The following is a 21,121-nucleotide window of genomic DNA, read 5'->3' on the forward strand; positions in this document are numbered from 1 at the left end:
GGAGGGAACTTATCTCAGCATAATAAAGACTATTTATGACAAATCCACAGCCAAAATCATACTCAGTGGTATGATTACCCTTCCCAGTAAATTCAAGAACAAGAGAAGAATGCCTGCTCTTTCCACTTCTGTTTAACATAATATTGGAAGTCCTAGCCACCACAGAAAAGAAAAAGAAGTAGAAGGTATCCAAATTGGAAGGGAAGAAGTAAAACTGTCACTTCTTGCAGATAACATGATACTTTATAGAAAAAAACCAAAAGTCTCCACCCCAAAACTATTAGAAATAATAAATGAAAATTCAGCAAGGTTGCAGGGTACAAAATTAATAGACAGATATCTGTTGTATTTCTATATGCTAATAATGGAATTTCAGAGAATAAGAAAGCAATAGCATTTATAAAGACATCAAAAAATAAAATAGGAATAAACCTAGCTAAGGAGGTGAAATACATATACTCTGAAAACTGTAAAACATTGATGATGAAAGTCAAAGATGATACAACGATGGACAAAGTGCTCTTAGATTTGAAGAATTAATATTGTTAAACTAGCTGTACTGCCCAAAGCAATCTACAGATTTAAAGCAATCCTTATCAAAATACCCAGAACATTTTTCACAGAACTAGAACAAATAATCTTAAAATTCATATTGAACCATAAAAGACTTTGAATTGCAGAAGCAATCTTGAGAAAAAAAAGAACAAAGCTGGAGTATAACCCTCCTAGACTTCAGACAATACTACAAAGCTACAGTAATGAAAGCAGCATGCTACTGACACAAAAACAGACACAGATCAATGTTACAGAACAAAGAGGCCAGAAATAAACCCAGACACCTGTGATCAATTAACCTATGACAAAGGAGGCAACTATATACAATGGAGAAAAGATTGTCTCTTTAACAAGTTGTTGCTGGGAAAACTGGATGACTACATGTAAAATAAGATATTAGAGCATTCTCTCACACTGTATACAAAAGTAAACTAAAAAATGGTTTAAAGACCTAAATGTAAGACCTGAAACTATTAAAGTCCTAGAAAAACATTGTTTAGCACAGGGAATTATCTTATTAGCCATTATCTTGTAATAACTTACAATGGAGTATTATCTGCAAAAATATCAAATCACCATTCTGTATACCTGAAAGTAATACAGTTACAAATCAAATATACTTCAATTTAAAAATATAACACTGAATCTGGCAAGCATACAGAGAAAATGGATCACTCATAGCATTGTTTTGGGGAATATTAAATTGTACAGACAGACATGTTAGAGGATAGTTGAGGATAAGTTAGAAGTTAGATAGAGGATAAGTTGGAAGATAGTTTCCTTAAAAAAAAAAAAAGAAAGCTAAACAGAAATTTCACTCCTAGACATTTATCCCAGAGATATGAAAACTTCGGTTTACACAAAAACCTGTACACAGGTGTCCATAGTAACTTTATTCACAATAGACCCAAACTAGAAACAACCCAGGTGTCCTTGAGAAGTTGAAAGATTCAACAAACTGAATATATCCGCACTACTGAATATACCTCTCAACATTATAAAGGGATGAACTATGGACATATGCAACATCAGTGGATCTCAAGGGAATTGTGCTGAGTTGAAAGCAATCTCAAAAAGTTACGTACTGTATGACTCTATATAACATCCTTGAAATGACAAAGTTTTAGAGATAAAGAACAGAGAAGTGATTGCCAAGATCAAGGGTTGGAGAAAGGGGAAGGATGTGGCAATGCAAGAGGGAAGGTATTTTGAAAAGGTATTTTGCAAGTATTAAGCTAAAGTAAATGAATATATGTTTCTCAAATCTTGTAGGTTTTAAAAGTCATATACTAAATAATTATAGGAAACATTTTCTAAAATACATTTATTGTTTTGTTGTGACTACAGAAGTATTAATGTGTATCGTATGGAAATTTTGCAAAGTATAAGCAAGTAAAAGAGAAATCACCTCTAATCTAAACATAAATGTAAACATTAAAAAATATCTTTCTATATTATTTATATAAGTTTTAAAAATACAAATTGGGTCAAGATGTATATTACTGTTTTTTAACCTGTTTTAAAAGACAGTATATTAACATTTTCTGTTCTTAAATACAGATCTACAGTATCATTTTTAGTGTCAGGCTAGTCCATAGTCTAGTCCTTTATTGTTAAATATAAATGATTTTCAGTATTGCAATTCTACAATGAACATATATGTAGAATAATCCATGCCTGTATTTACAACTAGTTATTTAGAATAAATTAGTAGAAATAGACTCTCTGGGTAAGAGGGTATACACACTAATGCTGTATTAATTTGTACTCTAAACAATAATACCAGATAGAGTTTTCCAGAAACAGATGGGAATGATAGTTTACTTGTGCACTTGCCAACACTGGGCATCAGTTTTTTATTTGGTGTTCTAAAAGGTGAAAAAAAAATGTACCTATGTTTTAATTTCTATGGTTTTGATTTTGATTCTTAAGGAAGTTATGTTTTTATATTAGCCCATTTAGGGATCTTTTATAACTTACATGTTTCATCATTTGTTGTTTTTTCTTTCTAATTTGTAAAAGTGATTTATAAGTTACGATGTTGACCTTCTCCTCCTGTAATATGTTGACAATGTTTCCTCAGTTTATTTCTTTAATTTTATCTATTTATTTATTAAGGCTGTGCTGGGTCTGCATTGCTGTGCAGGCTTCTTTCTAGTTTCACGAGTGGAGTTGCTCTCGTTGCAGTGCACAGGTTTCTCATTGCAGTGGCTTCTCTTGCTGAGGAACACAGGCTCTAGGGCACTCAAGCCTCAGTAGTTGTGGCGTGTGAGTTCAGTAATTACGGCCTGTAGGCTCAGTGGTTGCAGCTCCCAGGCTCTAGAATACAGGCTCAGTAGTTGTGGCACACGAACTTATTTGCTCCACAGTGTGTGGGATCTTCCCGGATCAGGGATTGAACCTGTGTCTTCTGCACTGGCAGGCGAACTCTATACTACTGAGAGCCATCAGGAAAGCCCCTCCCTTGTTTATTTAATTATATATTTTGGGTATACAAAAACTTTGAATTTTTCTAGTTACATCTATTAATCTCTTCCTTTATGACTTTTGCCTTTAGGTGTTATGCTTAGAAAAGCATTTCTACCCCTAATTTATGTAGTATGTCTTCTGTTTACTTTTAGAATTTTGATGGTTTTATTTTTTGCATTTAAACCTTTAATTCACCTAGAATTTATTTTGTTGTATAGTGTGAGAGATGACTCAGTGGATCAAGAATCCACCTGTAATGCAGGAGACGCTGGTTCGATCCCTGGGTTGAGACGATCCCCTGGAAGAGGAAATGGCCACTTATTCCAGTATTCTTGCCTGGAAAATCCCATGGACAGAGGAGCCTAGGGGGCTACAGTCATGGAGTTACAAAGGACTAGACACAACTGAGCCTGTACATTGAAATTGTGTGAGAGTAGGAATCTTTCTTGTTATGATGTCCTAATATCAATTATGACATAATACTTTCTTTTCCTGATGGTTTGAAATTCTGTCTGTATCAATACTAAATTGTTATAAGTATATGATTCAATTTCTGGGCTTTCCATTCAGAATCATTGACTATACCTATCTCTTCTTTCACAGTGCCAGACTACTCAGGTTATTATAAGTTTATAATAAATGTTCATCACCTTTACTTTTTACCTGCTCCTCTCTGTACCTCCTAATTTGGCTTGTTGCTTTTTGTCATGTGCTTTTATTACACCTGCTGCCCCTATTACAGCACTTAGTAGACTTTGTTCTTATATATATATTCAGTCAGTGCATTAATTATCTATTATGTAACAGATGACCAGAAATTTAGCAGTTTACAGCACATGCTTATTATCCCATAGCTTCTGTGGACTAGAAATCTAAGAACTACTCAGCTAGGTTTCCTGTTCAGAGTTTCTCGTGCAACTGCAATCACACTGTCAGGGGTCAGCTGAGACAAATCCCGTTCCAGGTTCACTTACATGGTTGTTGGTACAGTCTATTCCTTTTGAGTTTTGCCTTAGTTTCATCTGGCTGGCCAAAGACCAACTTCAATTTCGTGCTTTGTAGGCCTCCCTAATGTGGCCATTCGCTTCATCAGAGCCAGCAAATAGAGATTATGCTAGCAAAGTGGAAATTAGAATCTTCGTAATCTAATTATGTATAATCCCCTCAACCTTAAAGTATCCTATTGATTAGAAGCAAGTTACTCAAAAGGAGGGCAGTACACAAGGCTGTGGTACCAGAGGCAGGAAGCATTGGGAGGCCATTTACTAGCTGCTTGCCATAGTCAGTTTTCTCAACTATATGTGTAGTCCATGAGACTAATGTTATCTTTCTCTTGTGCATCGTTGATCATTACGCTCTGACACAGTGCCTGGCATGTAATACTAGGTCCTTAAATATTAGTGGGATAATAGTGTGTCTTTAATAAATGGCATATGTTTAAATGTGGCTTTTTTGGGGAGCTGCTGCTGCTGTTGCTAAGTCACGTCAGTCGTGTCCGACTCTGTGCGACCCCATAGATGGAAGCCCACCAGGCTCCTCTGTCCCTGGGATTCTCCAGGCAAGAACACTGGAGTGGGTTGCCATTTCCTTCTTCAGTGCATGAAAGTGAAGTCGCTCAGTCATGTCCGACTCTCAGCGACCCCATGGACTGCAGCCTGCCAGGCTCCTCCACCCACAGGATTATCCAGGCAAGAGTACTGGAGTGGGGTGCCATTGCCTTCTCCGTTTTAGGGAGGGGACAGCCTAAATATTTGTCTTTTAAGAAACAAAGTAATAAGTCTTTTATACTTACTGTTATAAAACTGGTTGGACCTCTGTTACCTTATTGTGTTTGTTTTTCATGTGCCCCTGTGGTTTTCCTTGACTATTTTTCTTTTGCTGTGTTAACTGTTTTCTTTCCTGTGCATTAGACCCACCAAGGCTTGAACCAAAGCAGCCCCTACCATATCCTTGCTGTGCTTTCTTTCATTCTTCGCTCATAACCCCCTGCTTCCTGCTCAAGTCCTCACAGCTGACTCAAAGCAGGCAAAGATTCCAGTTTACATTTCTTAGGGTTCTGAATCAAGGGAAAGGATTGCTGTCTCCCTGCCAGTTCTGCATAAGTTGCCATTTCCTTCTCCAGTGCATGAAAGTGAAAAGTGAAAGTGAAGGCGCTCAGTCGTGTCCGACTCTTAGCGACCCCATGGACTGCAGCCCACCAGGCTCCTCTGTTCATGGGATTTTCCAGGCAAGAGTACTGGAGTGGGGTGCCATTGCCTTCTCCATATTTTGTCCTACCTGCTTTAAAGAGATTGGGCTGCATTTTTGGGTGCCTGGTGTCCTCTGCCAGTGTTCAGAAGTTGTTTTGTGGAAGTTGCTCAACATTCAGATGATCTTTTGATGAATTTGTGGGGGAGAAAGTGGTCTCCCCGTCCTGTTCCTCCACCATCTTGGGACCGCCTCCGATGTGCTTCATTTCAGAGAATTGATCTAATTTTTAGAATATTCCATACTGTTGAAAAATTGTGAAATAGGTATACTGTGTGACAATCACCTCTAGCCCCATACCCACTGCTGGGAAGTCTTTTATTCATTCAATCATCCTGTTCCTTCTTACAGCATTCACTCCTTCTTGCATGTACCAAGCACTGCCTTAGGCACTAGAAACACAAGTAATTAGAACCTAGAAACACAAATAATTAGTGCCCTAGGCACTAGAAACACAAGTAATAGACATTTGGAATCCAGTGAGACAGGCAGACATGAACACAAATTATTTCTGTTTGTGGGTAGGGGGTGGTATTTCTTCGTCCTTACATTTAGCAAAATTTTCCACTTATTTCCAATACAATTCACACAAGAATTATTTTGGTGAGGGTATGAGGTGGGAAATCTACCTTTCTTTCCTAAGTCGTGAATTGAGCATCCCCCCTCTGGTTTGAAATGCCACTTTTATCTTGTGCTGAGATATTAATATAATGTAAGTTAAGTATTTATAAGCTCTCTACTGTCTTACTTATCTTGTCCAACTATGTTGTACCTGTATAACACATTTCAGTATCTGGTAATGCAAGTCTTTGATTTTTTAGTTACATTCAGAAATATTCTTTATGTTCAACTGTTTATCCTTTGCATAGTTTTCTTCATTTTGTATTGCTAGTTTCTTAATGCATTTGTGTGCTCAGTTGTGTCTGACTCCTTGTAACCCCATGAACTGTAGCCCACCAGGCTCCTCTGTCTGTGCAATTTTCCAGGCAAGAATACAGCAGTAGGTTGTCATTTCCTTCTCCAGGTTATCTTCTGGACCCAGGGATTGAACCCGTGTCTCCTGCATCTCCTGCATTGCAGGTGGATTCTTTACCCACTGAGCCATTGGGGAAATGTGACTTCCAAGTCCTTTTAAATTACTAGTTTAAATTCAGCCTTTAATATACTTTCCTTCAGTGAATATGAAAGCTGATACAAGGTATCATTTTAATTTTCGCCTTTTGAAATACTTTAGTGACTTATTTTGCTGCTCAATGCCGCAGAAACTTTAAATGAAAAGTATAGTGTTTGAAACTTGGTACTGACTTTGCCAATTGAATTTTAATTTACCTTTGTTTTATACCTTAGGTTTAGCCCAAAGGCATCCCTTCCACCACGTTTTCAGATGCATCTCTCAAGAGCCTGTACTAAGGAAATGAGTGGTATGTTTTCTAAACATTATTTTTGTGATACATTATGGCTTCTGGAGCCTCAGAACCCTAAGAAGAGTGTTCTCACCTTCTCCCACTTGTAATATGTCTCTCCACCTCTCTTTTCTGATTTCTTTAAGTTACGAATTGTAGTGATCTAAAGACAAAGTAATACCTCTAAGGGTGTCATTGTTATTCTGACTTGAGGCTTTCCTCATACCAGACCTGTTCTGTCACTTCCGCTTGTTACCTACAGAGATCCTTGTGTCCCTTGTCATTTTCACTCATTAGAGAGTACGATGTAAAGCACATAAATAGGGGACGTCAACTCAAAAAATAGTTTCAGATACTCATAAAATACTTTCACATACTTAACACTGTGTGAAAACTGGGCTCCTAAACTGTGTGCAATGACTGTAAGCATCTAAATATGAATATAAATATATACAATCCAAAAGGACAATAGAAGACATAATAAAGTTGAAGAATCTGAAGATCAGAAGTGCATACACTTGTCTTCTCCAACCGAAGTATAAGTCCCTTGCTCTTAGACCCACTGGAGGAATACATGGTTTTCAGAATTAGTACTTATACTGCATGAAATTTATGTAGTTTTAAATGATTTGCTGCTTTACATGTGATTCTTACTGAGTTGAAATCATTTTTTCCATAGGAATATATCTCGAGCATTTCTCATGAAAATTGATGGAACAGTTGATTTTTGTCTCTATCAATTATATTTACATATGCATTTTCTGAAAAATGACCACTCGGTAAAGCCACATACCCTTTAGAGGTTGTAAATCCTTTAAATAGAATAAGCTTTTTCTGCAGAACCAAGAGGACTTGTTTCAGAAGGATTACGATTCACCCAGGGGCTTGGTGAATAACCTCTTGCACATAACCTCTTCTAATTGCTGGCAGCCTAGATTACTTCCTTGATTTGTTGAACAAAAGGCACAGAACTTAAATAACTCCAGTAGCCCCATGGAGCAGGTGCATTTGCAGCCTCCAACTACATGCCAACTGATGATTCTCTCGTTAAGGGAGGGACTGGCCAGTTCCAAGAAACTCATCTTTTCCTTCTTCCTGGTTCTTTTATATACATTATTTGGGAAGAACTTTATAAATTAACTGTGCCTTTAATAGGAAACAGATGTGGAAACCCTGGCCCCTCCTATTGGCTGAGCCAAGCTAAGTCTCAGCAAAGGGCAGTTCTCATGCCCTCTGGTGGGTAAGGCAGAGTCAGCATCCAGCCATCCTCAAGGGATGGCTCTCCCTTCTGTTTCCTAGCATCCTCAGAGGCCAGCATCCCCAAACCAGCCTAAGTGTCTCTACAAGCCAATTTTTAAAATAAGATAAAGTAAAAATTGTTGAATCCCAGCAGAAATACTGTATGATTAAAATATGAACATATTTTGTTTATAGATGGTAATTTTTTATATACTCTGGTCTATATCCCAGTAAAATTTTAAAAAGGTTTGGAATGAATTTCATAATTCTTCCAGAAATGTCAGCTATTGTGGACACTTAAATTAAGATATTAACTCAGGTATTCTAAGTTTTAAACAAAAAATAAATGTAAGAGAGCTAGCCAAAGCTCTGTAATATTCACTTATAAAAAATAAATGACTTATTTTGGGGAAATAAAAACAAATCATTAATAGTTATCTGTGGACACCAGATCTTTTATTTATGTTCATAAACTTTGAACTTTTGCTTAGTGCCAAATTATTTTTCTTACTAACAAAGGGCAAATTGATCATGTCTTAAAACCTGGAGAGTTGTTTATTTTTTATAAAGTGTTTCTTTGATCTTACTACTAAGGCATTATCCTTATGCTTTGTAAAATACAGCTTTAAATTTAGCATTACATATATACTATTATTGTCTAAAATTTAACCTTTCTTGGTTGCAATTAGAAAATAATTGGTTAAATAGTTTCATTATTCTTTATGAAGCAAACATCATCCTGATGTTTAAATTAAACTGTGACATATCCTTGCAACATAAAGGGGCTAGGTTCCCTCTCTGAGTGGCCGTTGACCTTCCTTATTATTTCAGGATTAAAACTTAGAATGAAGTTGTTATGGTCCTGCTCTCCTAATCCTGTTCCCTTTGAAGTCCCTTAACCCCCACAAGCCTGAAGTACAACAAAGCCTAAAGACACAAATACTAGATAATAGGGATAATCTGAAATGTTAAGCATTCTGGTTAATTCTATCATTTTTTTAATTTAAAGATAATTTAAATCAGGCTGTTGAAAAACCAAATGTCACGCCTCCTGCCTCTTACACTTATAAAATGGATGAGGTTCAAAACCGCATAAAGGAAATACTAAACAAGCATAGCAATGGCATTTGGATATCTAAGCTTCCACATTTTTACAAAGAATTATATAAAGAAGAACTAAATCAAGGAATTTTACAACAATTTGAACACTGGCCTCATATTTGCACGGTACGTTTCTTCTTATTCTTCCCTCTTGATGCCTCCTCCCTGCCCCACTTTCAGATTTTGAGTTACTAGTCGTATCATCTTTTATTTGGGGAGCACGAAGCACTTTACATAATATTGCTTCATTTATCTTTTATCACTAAAATTAACACATATGAGTTCTTATTTATAGGAGAAATATGTCTAGGCTGAGAGCTGTGTGTGTTGTAATTGCTGTGTATTTAATATATGATCATATATATATATATACACCATTTAGTATTGAACTGTTACCAGTAGATACTGATGGCTTTGTCATTTTAATAATTTGAACTTAACTGGTAATAGAACATTTTTTGTTGACCTCAAATTTTATATGCTTGTTCCTGAGCATTTTTAAAGACATTCAGCTGAACAGATTTTAGTTATTTTGGCTTATTATTTATAGAATACCTTTAAAAAATTAATACAGAATTCAGATTTAAAATTTTTAAAAACTCCATTGAAGAAAAAATTTGAAAAGTGAGCTAACATCAATTTTCATGCCTGTTCCTACTTTAGAGTCTGTTATAATAAAATGATGGATCAGAGTAGTTTATCAGAAATCTTAGTTCAGCCAGAGAGAGAAAACTAGCTTCCTAAAGGTAAATAACTAATCTTTAGATATTTCTTTTTTAGTATAATTAGTTACTTTTGGCTGCACTGGGTCTTCGATGCTGTCCGCAGGCTTTTCTCTAGCTGTGGCGATTGGGGTCTACTCTCTAGTTGCAGTGCACAGGCTTCTCATTGCTATGGCTTCTCTTGTTGGGAGCACGGGCTCTAGGCGCCTGGGCTCAGTAGTTGTGGTACATGTGCTTACCCCCCAGCAGTGGAATCTTCCCAGGGCAGGGATCAAACCCATTTTCCCCTGTATTGACAGGCAAATTCCCAAACACTGGACCACCAAAGAAGTCCCTCGATATTTCTTAATGCTATTTACATAGACTATATTCAACAAAATAACTTCTAAATAGTAGCATTAGCTTTACTTGGTGCTTCTAAGCTTATAGAATTAAATATGCATGACAATTATTATTTGACACAGGGCTTTCATTTCTTCAACTTAATATGCATTTTGGTCCCCAACGCTGGGCGCAGTATGGGCCACTCCCTCTTATAGGCATCTGGCCTAAAGACAGCATGTATTTTTATAACCACTGCTTCCTCCAGGGCACTAACATCTGCTCCGGTCCCGTGTGCTTTCCAGACAAGGGTTATGTATCCATCCATCCATCCATCTATCTTGCTTGTTCTTACATCATTAACTCTACACCTGCAGGTACCAAGCAGTGCCTTAGGTTCTGAGACCACCTTAGGGCAATGTAATATGCTGATGAATACACGATGTGAAGTGAGAAAACAAGAAATACCAAACTGGAAATATGGCTGTTTCCCTCCCTATAAAGTCAAGAATGATCATAAGAATGTTATCCCTGATTTATGTTGAATATGGGGTTTGTTCTTGTAGTAGGAATTTCTAAGGTTGCTGCTTGATTTATTCCATTTTTATTCTTTCCTGGGAAGAATATTCTTACTGAATGCAGGCTGAGCAGCATTGAGGAACCTCTCAGGTTTCCATAATCTAAAGAAGACTTTTGAGGTTTCACCAGGCTGCTCGATCTGAGGGTTCAGGGCCTGGAGCTTCTTCTTGAAATGCATATGGTTCTTTTATTTTTTAAATCCATAGATACTCATGAACTTATGTTTTCAATGAACTTTAAGTCCTCTTATTGTGAAGATACACGTGTAACTCACTAGTAAGTTTCCAAAAAGAAGTTATCTTTGGAGTAAAAGAACTTTAAATTAACTTCACAGATTCTTAATGTAGTATATTTCTGGTTGATGGTTCCCTAGTGGCTCAGACAGCAAAGAGTCTGCCTGCAATGCAGAACACCTGTGGTTTGATCCCGGGGTTGGGAAGATCCTCTGGAGAAGGGGATGGCAACCCACTCCAGTGTTTTTGTCTGGGAAATCCCATGGACAGAGGAACCTGGTGGGCTACAGTCCATGGGGGTTGCAAGGAGTAGTACACTGTTGAGCGACTAACACTTTCTTCACCTTTCTGATTAGTTTGTTTTAAACTGCATGATAATAACTAGTATTTGTGTAGCTAAATTTATGGCTTTGGGAGAGAAATTCTCATCCTTACTACTTTATATGTCTACAGACCCTCAAAATTTCTTTTGCCAGGATTGCAGGTAACAGAATACCTGTCTCTTTGATGTTAAAACTTTACCTAAAATGGGTGGTTTCCTACTAAATTTCAGGTGCTAAAATAATTTTTAATTTTTTGATTGCTCAAATGCATCTTTGTTGCATGATTATTTCTGTCTGGGCAATGCGGGTAGAACGTGAAGCAGAAATAAAATGTTATCTTTCTTATCTCCATGCTGTTTTTCTCAATTTTAATAAGACTGTTTAGATGTAATCACTATCAGTTGTCAGGTGTGAGAAATTGATTAGTGAATTGTGTCTAGAATGACAAAACTGCCAGTTTTAATGAGATCTATCAGTATTTTTCAAAATGGTCTTTTTAGTAGCCTGATTTTTTTAACAGACTGCTGGTAAACAGTTTCAAAATGTTACACCATGGTCAATTTTAGACAGTTTTAAATAGCTACACCATGATTATTTTCCCTTTCTTCTGACTTCTTGCTTTTCACCTTGCTGGAAAGCAGGAACACTGATAGAATGCCCAGGGCTGATTCTACTGCAGATAGGTCAGACAGGTTAGAACACACTGCACTGCAGAAATTTTAGGGTGAAAAAGACTTAGTGATATGTATCTCCATGTGGCTTGTTGTGTAACTGAAGAAGAAATCTGAGTGCACTGTATTTCTTTCTTTTTTTTTAAAGTGCTTTCTCTCCCAGTCATATAAAATATTCCATATAAAAGTACTGAAAAAGTTATAAAAAAATAAAAATCATCCATCATCCTAGCACCCAGAGATAATCACTTTCAGGAGTTCCATTTGAGTGTAGAATGGGTCGCATCAGCTCAAGGGACCAAGTAACAGCTCTGAAATTTTACCTTGATGGAGGTTTGATCAGCTCTGTGCTACGAGTCACTTTACAAGTTTTTTAGATGGCATCTTGATACAGGCAGAAGTATGCTTTGAATCTGTTGTTTTTAACCTTTTGGATCTCTCTAGCAGCAAAATGTGTACTGACAGTTTTAAAAGCTAAAGAGAATATAAAGCCATATTAACAATGATGACCCAGTTCCATAGTGTTCCTAAAGAACTTGTGCAGAAGCTGTCTTGGAAAGGCTCAGAGCCCAAGATGGCAGACCATTGTCCAAGGATACCAAGCATCTAAGAATTGCTTTTGGATCCTAGGAGAAAGATAGCAGCACCTCCTGGCTGTTCTGAAGGGGTGGCCTTATTAATAATGTTTTCTTTAATTATTGTATTTGGCTGGTATTATATAGATAAAATGCTTCTGTGAGCCACTCACTGACCTGGGTGCTAAGAATAACAATAAACAAGACAGACCTGAGCTTTGCCCTTCTGGAACTTAAGGAACTTTTCCCTGCCCAACAGGGAAAATAAGCATTGAACAAATAAGGGTAAATTATTATGAAGGAGAAATGCAGGGTGTTAAGGAAACATGTAAACAGGAGGGTGCAGCATAGTCAGCCAAGTCAAGAAAAGCTTCCCAGAGAAGGTAGCTGTTACACAAGAATTTCAAATCTTGTGACAATGATTGTTGAATACCAGAGATTTTGTTGAAATCCTCCACTTGCTGAAACATGGGTGGCGAGAGAAACCTCTCCATTCCTGCATGACATGGAGTATCTGTCTTCAGTGCCTTGCCTGAAGCTATGTGGAGAGCTAGGGGGTGGGTGGGGACTGCTTTAGAACCAGACAGGAACAGATGCACTTAGCTGAGAAGACTCTCTGCTGGTTCCTCAAAGGCCTAGCAGAGCAGCACTGGGGGTAGCTTCAAGATAGTGGGAAACATTCTGAGTTCAGCTAGAAGCACATCAAGCCTTAATCACAGAACATAACATTAGTGAATAATAACATAAAATGATATAAATGAGGAAAATACCTAATGATGCTAATTATTCATGCTTTTACAAAAAGGTTTTACTATTAGTCTATATTTTATATGTCATTTTTTTGTTTGTTAGAAATCAGTGAGCTTTAAGTCATTTAGTCCTCCTAATACCGCAGACTTAAAAATTCCTGAAGTTCTGGATTGCAATTTCTGTAATATCCAAGGCGGCAATAGCAGTTGTGCCACTTATATACTTTTGTATGTTCAGGAATTTGTCTTAACTTTAATTATGATAATTAATTATGTAAAATAAAGCACCTGTCAGCCCATGAATTGCCTCTTTTTTAAAAGCCTGGATATGTCTGTAAAAACACCTTGAATTCTAAGGAAGTGAACATAAATGAAACAGCAGTGATGTATCCTCAGCCTTAACAGTATTGATACAATCTATACGGCCATTCCAGCAGAAGCAGCACTGAGAAGTAAAGCCAGGACTTAAAAGTACAGCCATAATAGCGAATTGGAATCCAGTATCTTTTCTGACTTTTCATCAGTGAAAAGAAACATACAATGAAGACATTGGAACAGTTTTAAAATTTAAATTCAGTGACCATCTGAGTAGGAGAAAGATAAAATTGCACTGCAGTGAAATCAGAATAGGACACTTGGGGAGTAATGTGATGTTGCTGTCCCAGAAGTTGAAACAGAAAACTACCCATAGGCCCAATAGTACAATAGAGTTTGGTCTTTGGAGTTGGTTTTTGCCTTGACCATTACTTAGTGGTATTACTTTCAGCGTACAGATCAGGGCCTCAGTCTGCTCTAAAGTATGACTGTTCTTCCATCTCTTAGAGTTGTTAGAATTAAGTGACACAAACTTTATTATAAAAGAGCAGCTGCCAGCACAGTGTAGAAACATAGCAGGAATAGGAAAGGACAGCTGTTCTTTTTCCAGGGACAGCCCAGCTTAAATGAAAGCAGGTTAAAACCCACTGGTAAAGCAGAGGCATTACCAGAAAATGCTACAAAGGTGCTTCTGTCAATGAAAACAGAGGTAACACGAAAGAGGACAGAACAAAGCTTAAACTGAAAAATAAGGAGCAGTGGACAAAGAAAATGACACTCTTAGATGAAGTGAATTTCTCCCCTAGAGTTAATGAAAAGCGTATCTAGTACCTGCTTGGCTTAGAATACACAGTGAAAGCCAGAGCTGCCACCCAAGATTATCCCCCAAAGATCTGCACACATTTAACCAGGATAAAGTTTTCCTGGGGAGACGTGTGAACAAGTGCTGAACCTCGGGCCATGCTAAAGGAAAACGTCTTGAAATTGATCCAAATACAAATGATTGTAGTCAGCATCAGTGCGAAGTCCTTAGTAGGAAAGGGGTGAGAGTGAAAGAGTATTGACCTTGAAATATATAATGTCTATAAAACTACTCACCCTAGGTGGTGCAAAAAGAGTTTCTCTAGGTAGATGGTCTGTGAACAGATGGGGTAGTCTGCAAGGAACCTTTTACCTTTCCCTTTGATTAACTCTCTGTGGAATATACCACAAACACCTGTACTTTCTTAAACAGAAGTAACGAAAAATTATCATTTTCTGAACTATCCTGGGCAGAGTGGGAGCCTCTGCAGGGGAGGGTGGCAGATGTAGGTGGTCTGGAATGGTAAATTGGGTATTAACTCATCTCCGTGTATTATACTGTGTGAAGTATAAGCCCCACCCACTGCCCTTAGAGGCTTCAGATCTTAACCTATCAGTTTTTTCTTCACTGGGGACCATTTCCTCATCTCTTTCTCAATTGACCAACCCTTCCAGAACTTCTCAGCTTTAACACAAAAAGCCTGAGCTCTGTAGGAGGTCATCAACCAGTCTTTCTTTCTGTGAACTGACTAATCGTAGGTGCAGGCTTCTGGTCAAGGACTCTTTGATGTTTTAGTTATTGCTAGGTACCCAGGGGTCTTTACTCCCTGCTGAAATTGAATTTTTTAATTGGTTTGCTTTTGAATTACAAGCTATTGCTAATGCTTGGGATGCTGGAAGGCAGGTCTCCAGGTGAATGTGATTTATCATCAGTTGAGTTCAGTCGCTCAGTTGTGTCTGACTCTTTGCGACCCCATGGAATGCAGCATGCCAGGGTTCCCTTTCCATCACCAACTCCCGGAGCTTGCTCAAACTCATATCCATTGAGTCGGTGATACCATCCAACCATCTCATCCTCTGTCATCCCCTTCTTCTCCTGACTTCAATCTTTCCCAGCATCAGGGTCTTTTCCAATGAGTCAGTTCTTCGCATCAGATGGCCAAAACATTGGAGTTTCAGCTTTAGCATCAGTCCTTCCAATGAGTATTCAGGACTGATTTCCTTTAGAATTGACTGGTTTGATCTCCTTGCAGTCCAAGGGACTCTCAAGAGTCTTCTCCAACACCACAGTTCAAAAGCATCAATTCTTCGGCACTCAGCTTTGTTTATAGTCCAACTCTCACATCCATACATGACTATTGGAAAAACCATAGCTTTGACTAGACGGACCTTTGTTGGCAAAGTAATGTCCCTGCTTTTTAGTGTGCTGTCTGGTTTGGTCACAGCTTTTCTTCCAAGGAGCAAGTAAGTGCCTTTTGATTTCATGGCTTCAGTCACCATCTACAGTGATTTTGGAGCCCGCCGCCCCCACCGCAAAATAAGTGTGTCACTGTTTCCATTTTTTCTCCATCTATTAGCCATGAAGTGGTGGGACTTCATGCCATGATCTTAGTTTTCTGAATGTTGAGTTTTAAGCCAACTTTTTCACTCTCCTCTTTCACTTTCATCAAGAGGCTCTTTAATTCCTCTTTGCTTTCTGCCATAAGAGTAGTGTCATCTGCATATCTGAGGTTATTGATATTTCTCCCAGCAATCTTGATTCCAGCTTGTGCTTCATCCAGCCTGGCATTTCACATGATGTTCTCTGCATATAATAAGCAGGGTGACAATATCCAGCCTTGATGTACTCCTTTCCCTATTTGGAACCAACCTGTTGTTACAAGTCCAGTTCTAACTGTTGCTTCCTGACCTGCATACAGATTTCTCAGGAGGCAGGTAAGTTGGTCTGGTATTCCTGTCTCTTTAAGAATTTTCCACAGTTTGTTGTGATCCACACAGTCAAAGGCTTTGGCGTAGTCAATAAAGCAGAAGTAGATGTTTTTCTGGAACTCCTTTGCTTTTTCTGTGATCCAAAGGATGTTGGCAATTTGATCTCTGGTTCCCCTGCCTTTTCTAAACCCAGCTTGAACATCTGGAAGTTCTCGGTTTACAGACTGTTGAAGCCTGGCTTGAAGAATTTTGAGCATTACTTTGCTAGCGTGTGAGATGAGTGCAATTGTGTGGTAGTTAGAATATTCTTTGGCATTGCCTTTCTTTGGGATTAGAATGAAAACTGACCTTTTCCAGTCCTGTGGCCACCATTGAGTTTTCCAAATTTGCTGACATATTGAGTGCAGCACTTTAACAGCATCATCTTTTAGGATTTGAAATAGCTCCTTTTTCCTATTTATTGGATAGTGATTTATCATACTGTCTCAGGTTTCTATTGAGTGGTGCCCATATAAAGTAAAATTTAGAACATAATTTAAAATCTTCAACACAAAGAAACCACTACCCAATGGAAACAAAGCTGTGGTTGAATAAGACCCATACAACTGCTTTGAAAACTTTGATTTAATTGAACAGTACCAATTCTATTACAGAATCCCAAAGAAAATTCTAATTTTGTTTGAAACAGTAGGTTTACTTTAGCAACCCATGCTGCAGAGTTAGCAGGTGAATCTTCATAGACTCAAAGGAGTTTGGCTTCAAGAACTTTACAGCACAGGTAAATTAGGAAGAAGTGAAGACTTCTTAGTATTAAGAGATAATTTCTAGGTATATAGGATGAAAGCTTTTATTTTTTGAATGTGCAGAGCTCCTGAAGAAGTTGATGTTTTAAATCCTTGGGTCTCATATCTACCAAACCTAATCTGTCAACTCCAAACTTACAGAAGCTCAGAGGGATGTGAGAGAAGTATCTCATTCAAGTCATGATTCCAAATGAGACAGAGATCAAATAAATACAATGAACTTGTGGAAATAGAATGTTTAAGACATGTTAGATTCTAGAATATTCTGATGATCACCAGAGGAGATCATGTCAGTTCCCAATCATGGGACTCATGATATTTGGGGTGGATATCCAAAACCAAAGAAAGAATGTAGGGCCCAAAACAAAGAAAATGAAGAGGAGAATGGCAGGATTATGATCCTGAGTCTTCTATAGAACAGGAGGCATTTTGAGCCCCTCCTCAGGTATGTACCTGAATCAAGTAGACTAAAGGAACTAGAAGTTGTAAAAGCACCCTCTTGAGAGATCCAGTGGGAATGTTTAGCAGCTGGTTATCACACTAAGGAAATAATAACAGCCATGTTTCAAGTAGCAGTTGACTTACCTTGGTCATTTGTGAAGGCCAGAAGACAGCTATTCTGTTTTGGGGAATGAGACAATAGAGCATGTAAATCTGGTAAGATGTACCCAAGCACAGTGAAGAGTGGACACCATACTGTAACCACATTCCAGCAGTTTCTTGCCTTTGGAGAGATTCTCATAGGCTGGGGACGGTATTGTAATAGGTATATTTTCTAAGGCAGTTGACCAGCAAATTTAAAAAAGACACATGCTTTGGAGGACACATGGTGATTACATTGGAATTCCTGAGGAAAACGAATTTTCACTTGTATAAAAAATTTAAGACTTTAAGTTGGAAAAATTATATTTGTCTTAAATTACATATACTTTAAAAAATAATGAGTTTCATGATTTTTTTCCTTTGAGTGACCTTTCAGCCGTTCCCCAAAGATTGGCTAATGAAGTATGTGGACAGGGAATATTTTCCATGTCACTAAATTATCCATGAATATTTGTCTAACATGTTGAAGGACCTCTGAATCAACTCCAGTTAAGTGTCAGGTTCAGTTCCTAAAGTCAGGCCTATGTTTAACCTTAGTAAATGCTAATTTAAATTTAGGGAGGCCAAATCACTAGCCAACAAAGTGGATTTTGGCATATAACCAACCTTCTAGAGATCAAAAAGAAGTCAGTAAGAACTGGAAAGTGCCTGCAATTCAAGGAACTAGTCATTTTGGGGATTGGCAGTGGTAGGATCGGGTATCTGCCTTAAACAATGAAAATAAAACTGCTGAGGAAACAAGTATACTTTCTAGATTAGATGATTCTTTGGCTATTGTTTGTATTTTGGATAAACTCAGGCTTATTGGTCAAAAATCTCTTTGATGGGCTGACTGGCAAAGCTTAATATAAATGCTCCAGATGGAGCCCTGGAAGCTTCCTACTTAAAGGTGATTTTTAAACATTAGTCTGGAATAAAGGCTAGAAAAATGTGACTTCTCCTCTTGCCCTGAACACATTCACATCAAGTGGACCAAATATTCATAACTTCTGTTAAGACAGTAAGCCCTAGTTGGAAGAACTCAGGGTATTGGTCATGTTTAGAGGTCATGCTTAGAGCTTTGACAACGTACATTGTTAGGTAATAGGTTCTGATTACATCTGGAGCACAGATGGGAACGGAAGCTTTGGGGCTAAGAGTGGGGAAGGCTAATAAACAAACATTGAAGTATCTCATATTCCCAGTTAACTCGTTGGAAAGAAAAGGATAATAAAGCTAAAGAACTCTTATCCTCATTTGGATCAGAAGAAGCTATATCAACAGTTGGTCATAGGGCTAGTGAGAGCTATTTTAGATATGTAAGGTGGGCTATATTCCACTGAAACTAGCTTCTCCATCTAGCGAGAGAGTTCCAGAAAAATATCTACTTCTGCTTTATTGACTACGCCAAAGCCTTTGACTGTGTGGATCACAACAAACTGTGGAAAATTCTTCAAGAGATGAGAATACCAGACCACCCGACCTGCCTCCTGGGAAGTCTGTATGCAGATCAAGAAGCAACAGTTAAAACTGGACATGGAACAACAGATTGGTTCCAAATTGGGAAAGGAGTATGTCAAGGCTGTATTTGTCACCCTGCTTATTTAACTTAAATTCAGAGTACATCATGAGAAACACTGGGCTGGATGAAGCACAAGCCGGAATTAAGATTGCTGGGAGAAATATCAATAACCTCAGATATGCAGATGATACCACCCTTATGACAGAAAGCAAAGAGGAACTATAGAGCCTCTTGATGAAAGTGAAAGAGGAGAGTGAAAAAGCTGGCTTAAAACTCAACATTCAAAAAAATGAAGATCATGGCATCCAGTCCCATCTGTTCAGTTCAGTCGCTCAGTCATGTCTGACTCTTCGTGACCCCATGAATCGCAGCACGCCAGGCCTCCCTGTCCATCACCAACTCCCAGAGTTCACTCACACTCATGTCCATCGAGTCAGTGATGCCATCCAGCCATCTCATTCTCTGTTGTCCCCTTCTCTTCCTGCCTCCAATCCCTCCCAGCATCAGAGTCTTTTCCAGTGAGTCAACTCTTCGCATGAGGTGGCCAAAGTTTTGGAGTTTCAGCTTTAGCATCAGTCCTTCCATTGAACACCCAGGACTGATCTCCTTTAGGACGGACTGGTTGGATCTCTTTGCAGTTCAAGGGACTCTCAAGAGTATTCTCCAATACCACAGTTCAAAAGCATCAATTCTTTGGCACTCAGCTTTCTTCACAGTCCAACTCTCACATCCATACATGACCACTGGAAAAACCATAGCCTTGACTAGATGGAACTTTGTTGACAAAGTAATGCTTCTATTTTTAATAAGCTGTCCAGGTTGGTCATAACTTTTCTTCCAAGGAGCAAGTGTCTTTTGATTTCATGGCTTCAGTCACCATCTGCAGTGATTTTGGAGTCCAAGAAAATAAAGTCTGTCACTGCAAGGAGATCCAACCAGTCCATCCTAAAGGAAATCAGTCCTGAATACTCATTGGAAAGACTCATGTTGAAGCTGAAACTCCAATACCTTGGCCACCTGATGTGAAGAACTGACTCATTTGAAAAGACCCTGATGCTGGGAAAGATTGAAGGCAGGAGGAGAAGGGGATGACAGAGGATGAGGTGGTTGGATGGCATCACCAACTCAATGGACACAAGTTTGAGTAAACTCTGGGAGTTGGTGATGGACAGGGAGGCCTGGCGTGCTGCATTTCATGGGGTCCCAAAGAGTCAGACATGACTAAGCAGCTGAACTGAACTGATCCACTTTAGCAAAGGTGTTGCAGAGAGTTGAGAAGATGCTGCTAGGTGAAGACTGAAGAAGGGTTTTAAGATGGACCCAGAAGGCTCAAGTGACTTTGGATAATGGAGATTGCCATGTCTAAATCTAAAATTATACAAACTGGGATTCTGCATGATAAGTGAATAACACATAAAAATAGAATTCTTGTTTATTTTTTGCATTTTTCTCAAAAAGTATGTTTTTCAGACTTGCTCTGGATACCCGATCTGTGTTCATGTACCTTAAGTGTCTTAAAGCACAGTGAAGATTGGCCTTTTAAGACACCATATGTTAGAACATGAGTCTCTAGAGAGGTGGGCTAACCATTGAGAGCAAGACGAGGAGTGTCCAGATATTTGTGTTTCTGGCCTTAACATTAGGGACACATCTAGAGTGTCTAGAGTGCCACAGAGTGTCTCATAGTGTCAGCAGGAGTCCACCAGTGATGACGGAATACCTGCAGATGCTGAACACACACTGTATTACTTCTGCTTTCACTGATGCTTCACGTTTGTCAGGCATGTACCTTTCCCAAATCTTAAGCATGCATGGGCAGAAGAATGAGGAGGGAAACCTAATGTTTTACATGTATATTGGCATTCTTAAGATCTCCTCTTAGGTGTCATCCAGAATATAGCAAGATTAAAAGGAATCTAATATTAAATTGACTTACATCTTTTGACTTATTAAAGCTCTTCTCTGGTAATAAGAGGATACCT

At 38.3% G+C, this 21,121-nt stretch overlaps 1 protein-coding gene across 1 annotated transcript in view; it reads left to right on the forward strand.

Moving 5' to 3' along the window:
- Positions 1-21,121, forward strand: part of TDRD7 (tudor domain containing 7) — a 76,227-nt gene that overhangs the window by 13,760 nt on the left and 41,346 nt on the right. Inside the window, exons 4-5 of the mRNA XM_052645053.1 lie at positions 6,619-6,692; positions 8,923-9,140. Coding sequence (XP_052501013.1) covers positions 6,619-6,692; positions 8,923-9,140 — 292 coding nt within the window. The remainder of the gene's footprint in view (positions 1-6,618; positions 6,693-8,922; positions 9,141-21,121) is intronic.

This window comes from Budorcas taxicolor, chromosome 8 (assembly GCF_023091745.1).
Source record: "Budorcas taxicolor isolate Tak-1 chromosome 8, Takin1.1, whole genome shotgun sequence".
NCBI lineage: Eukaryota > Metazoa > Chordata > Mammalia > Artiodactyla > Bovidae > Budorcas > Budorcas taxicolor.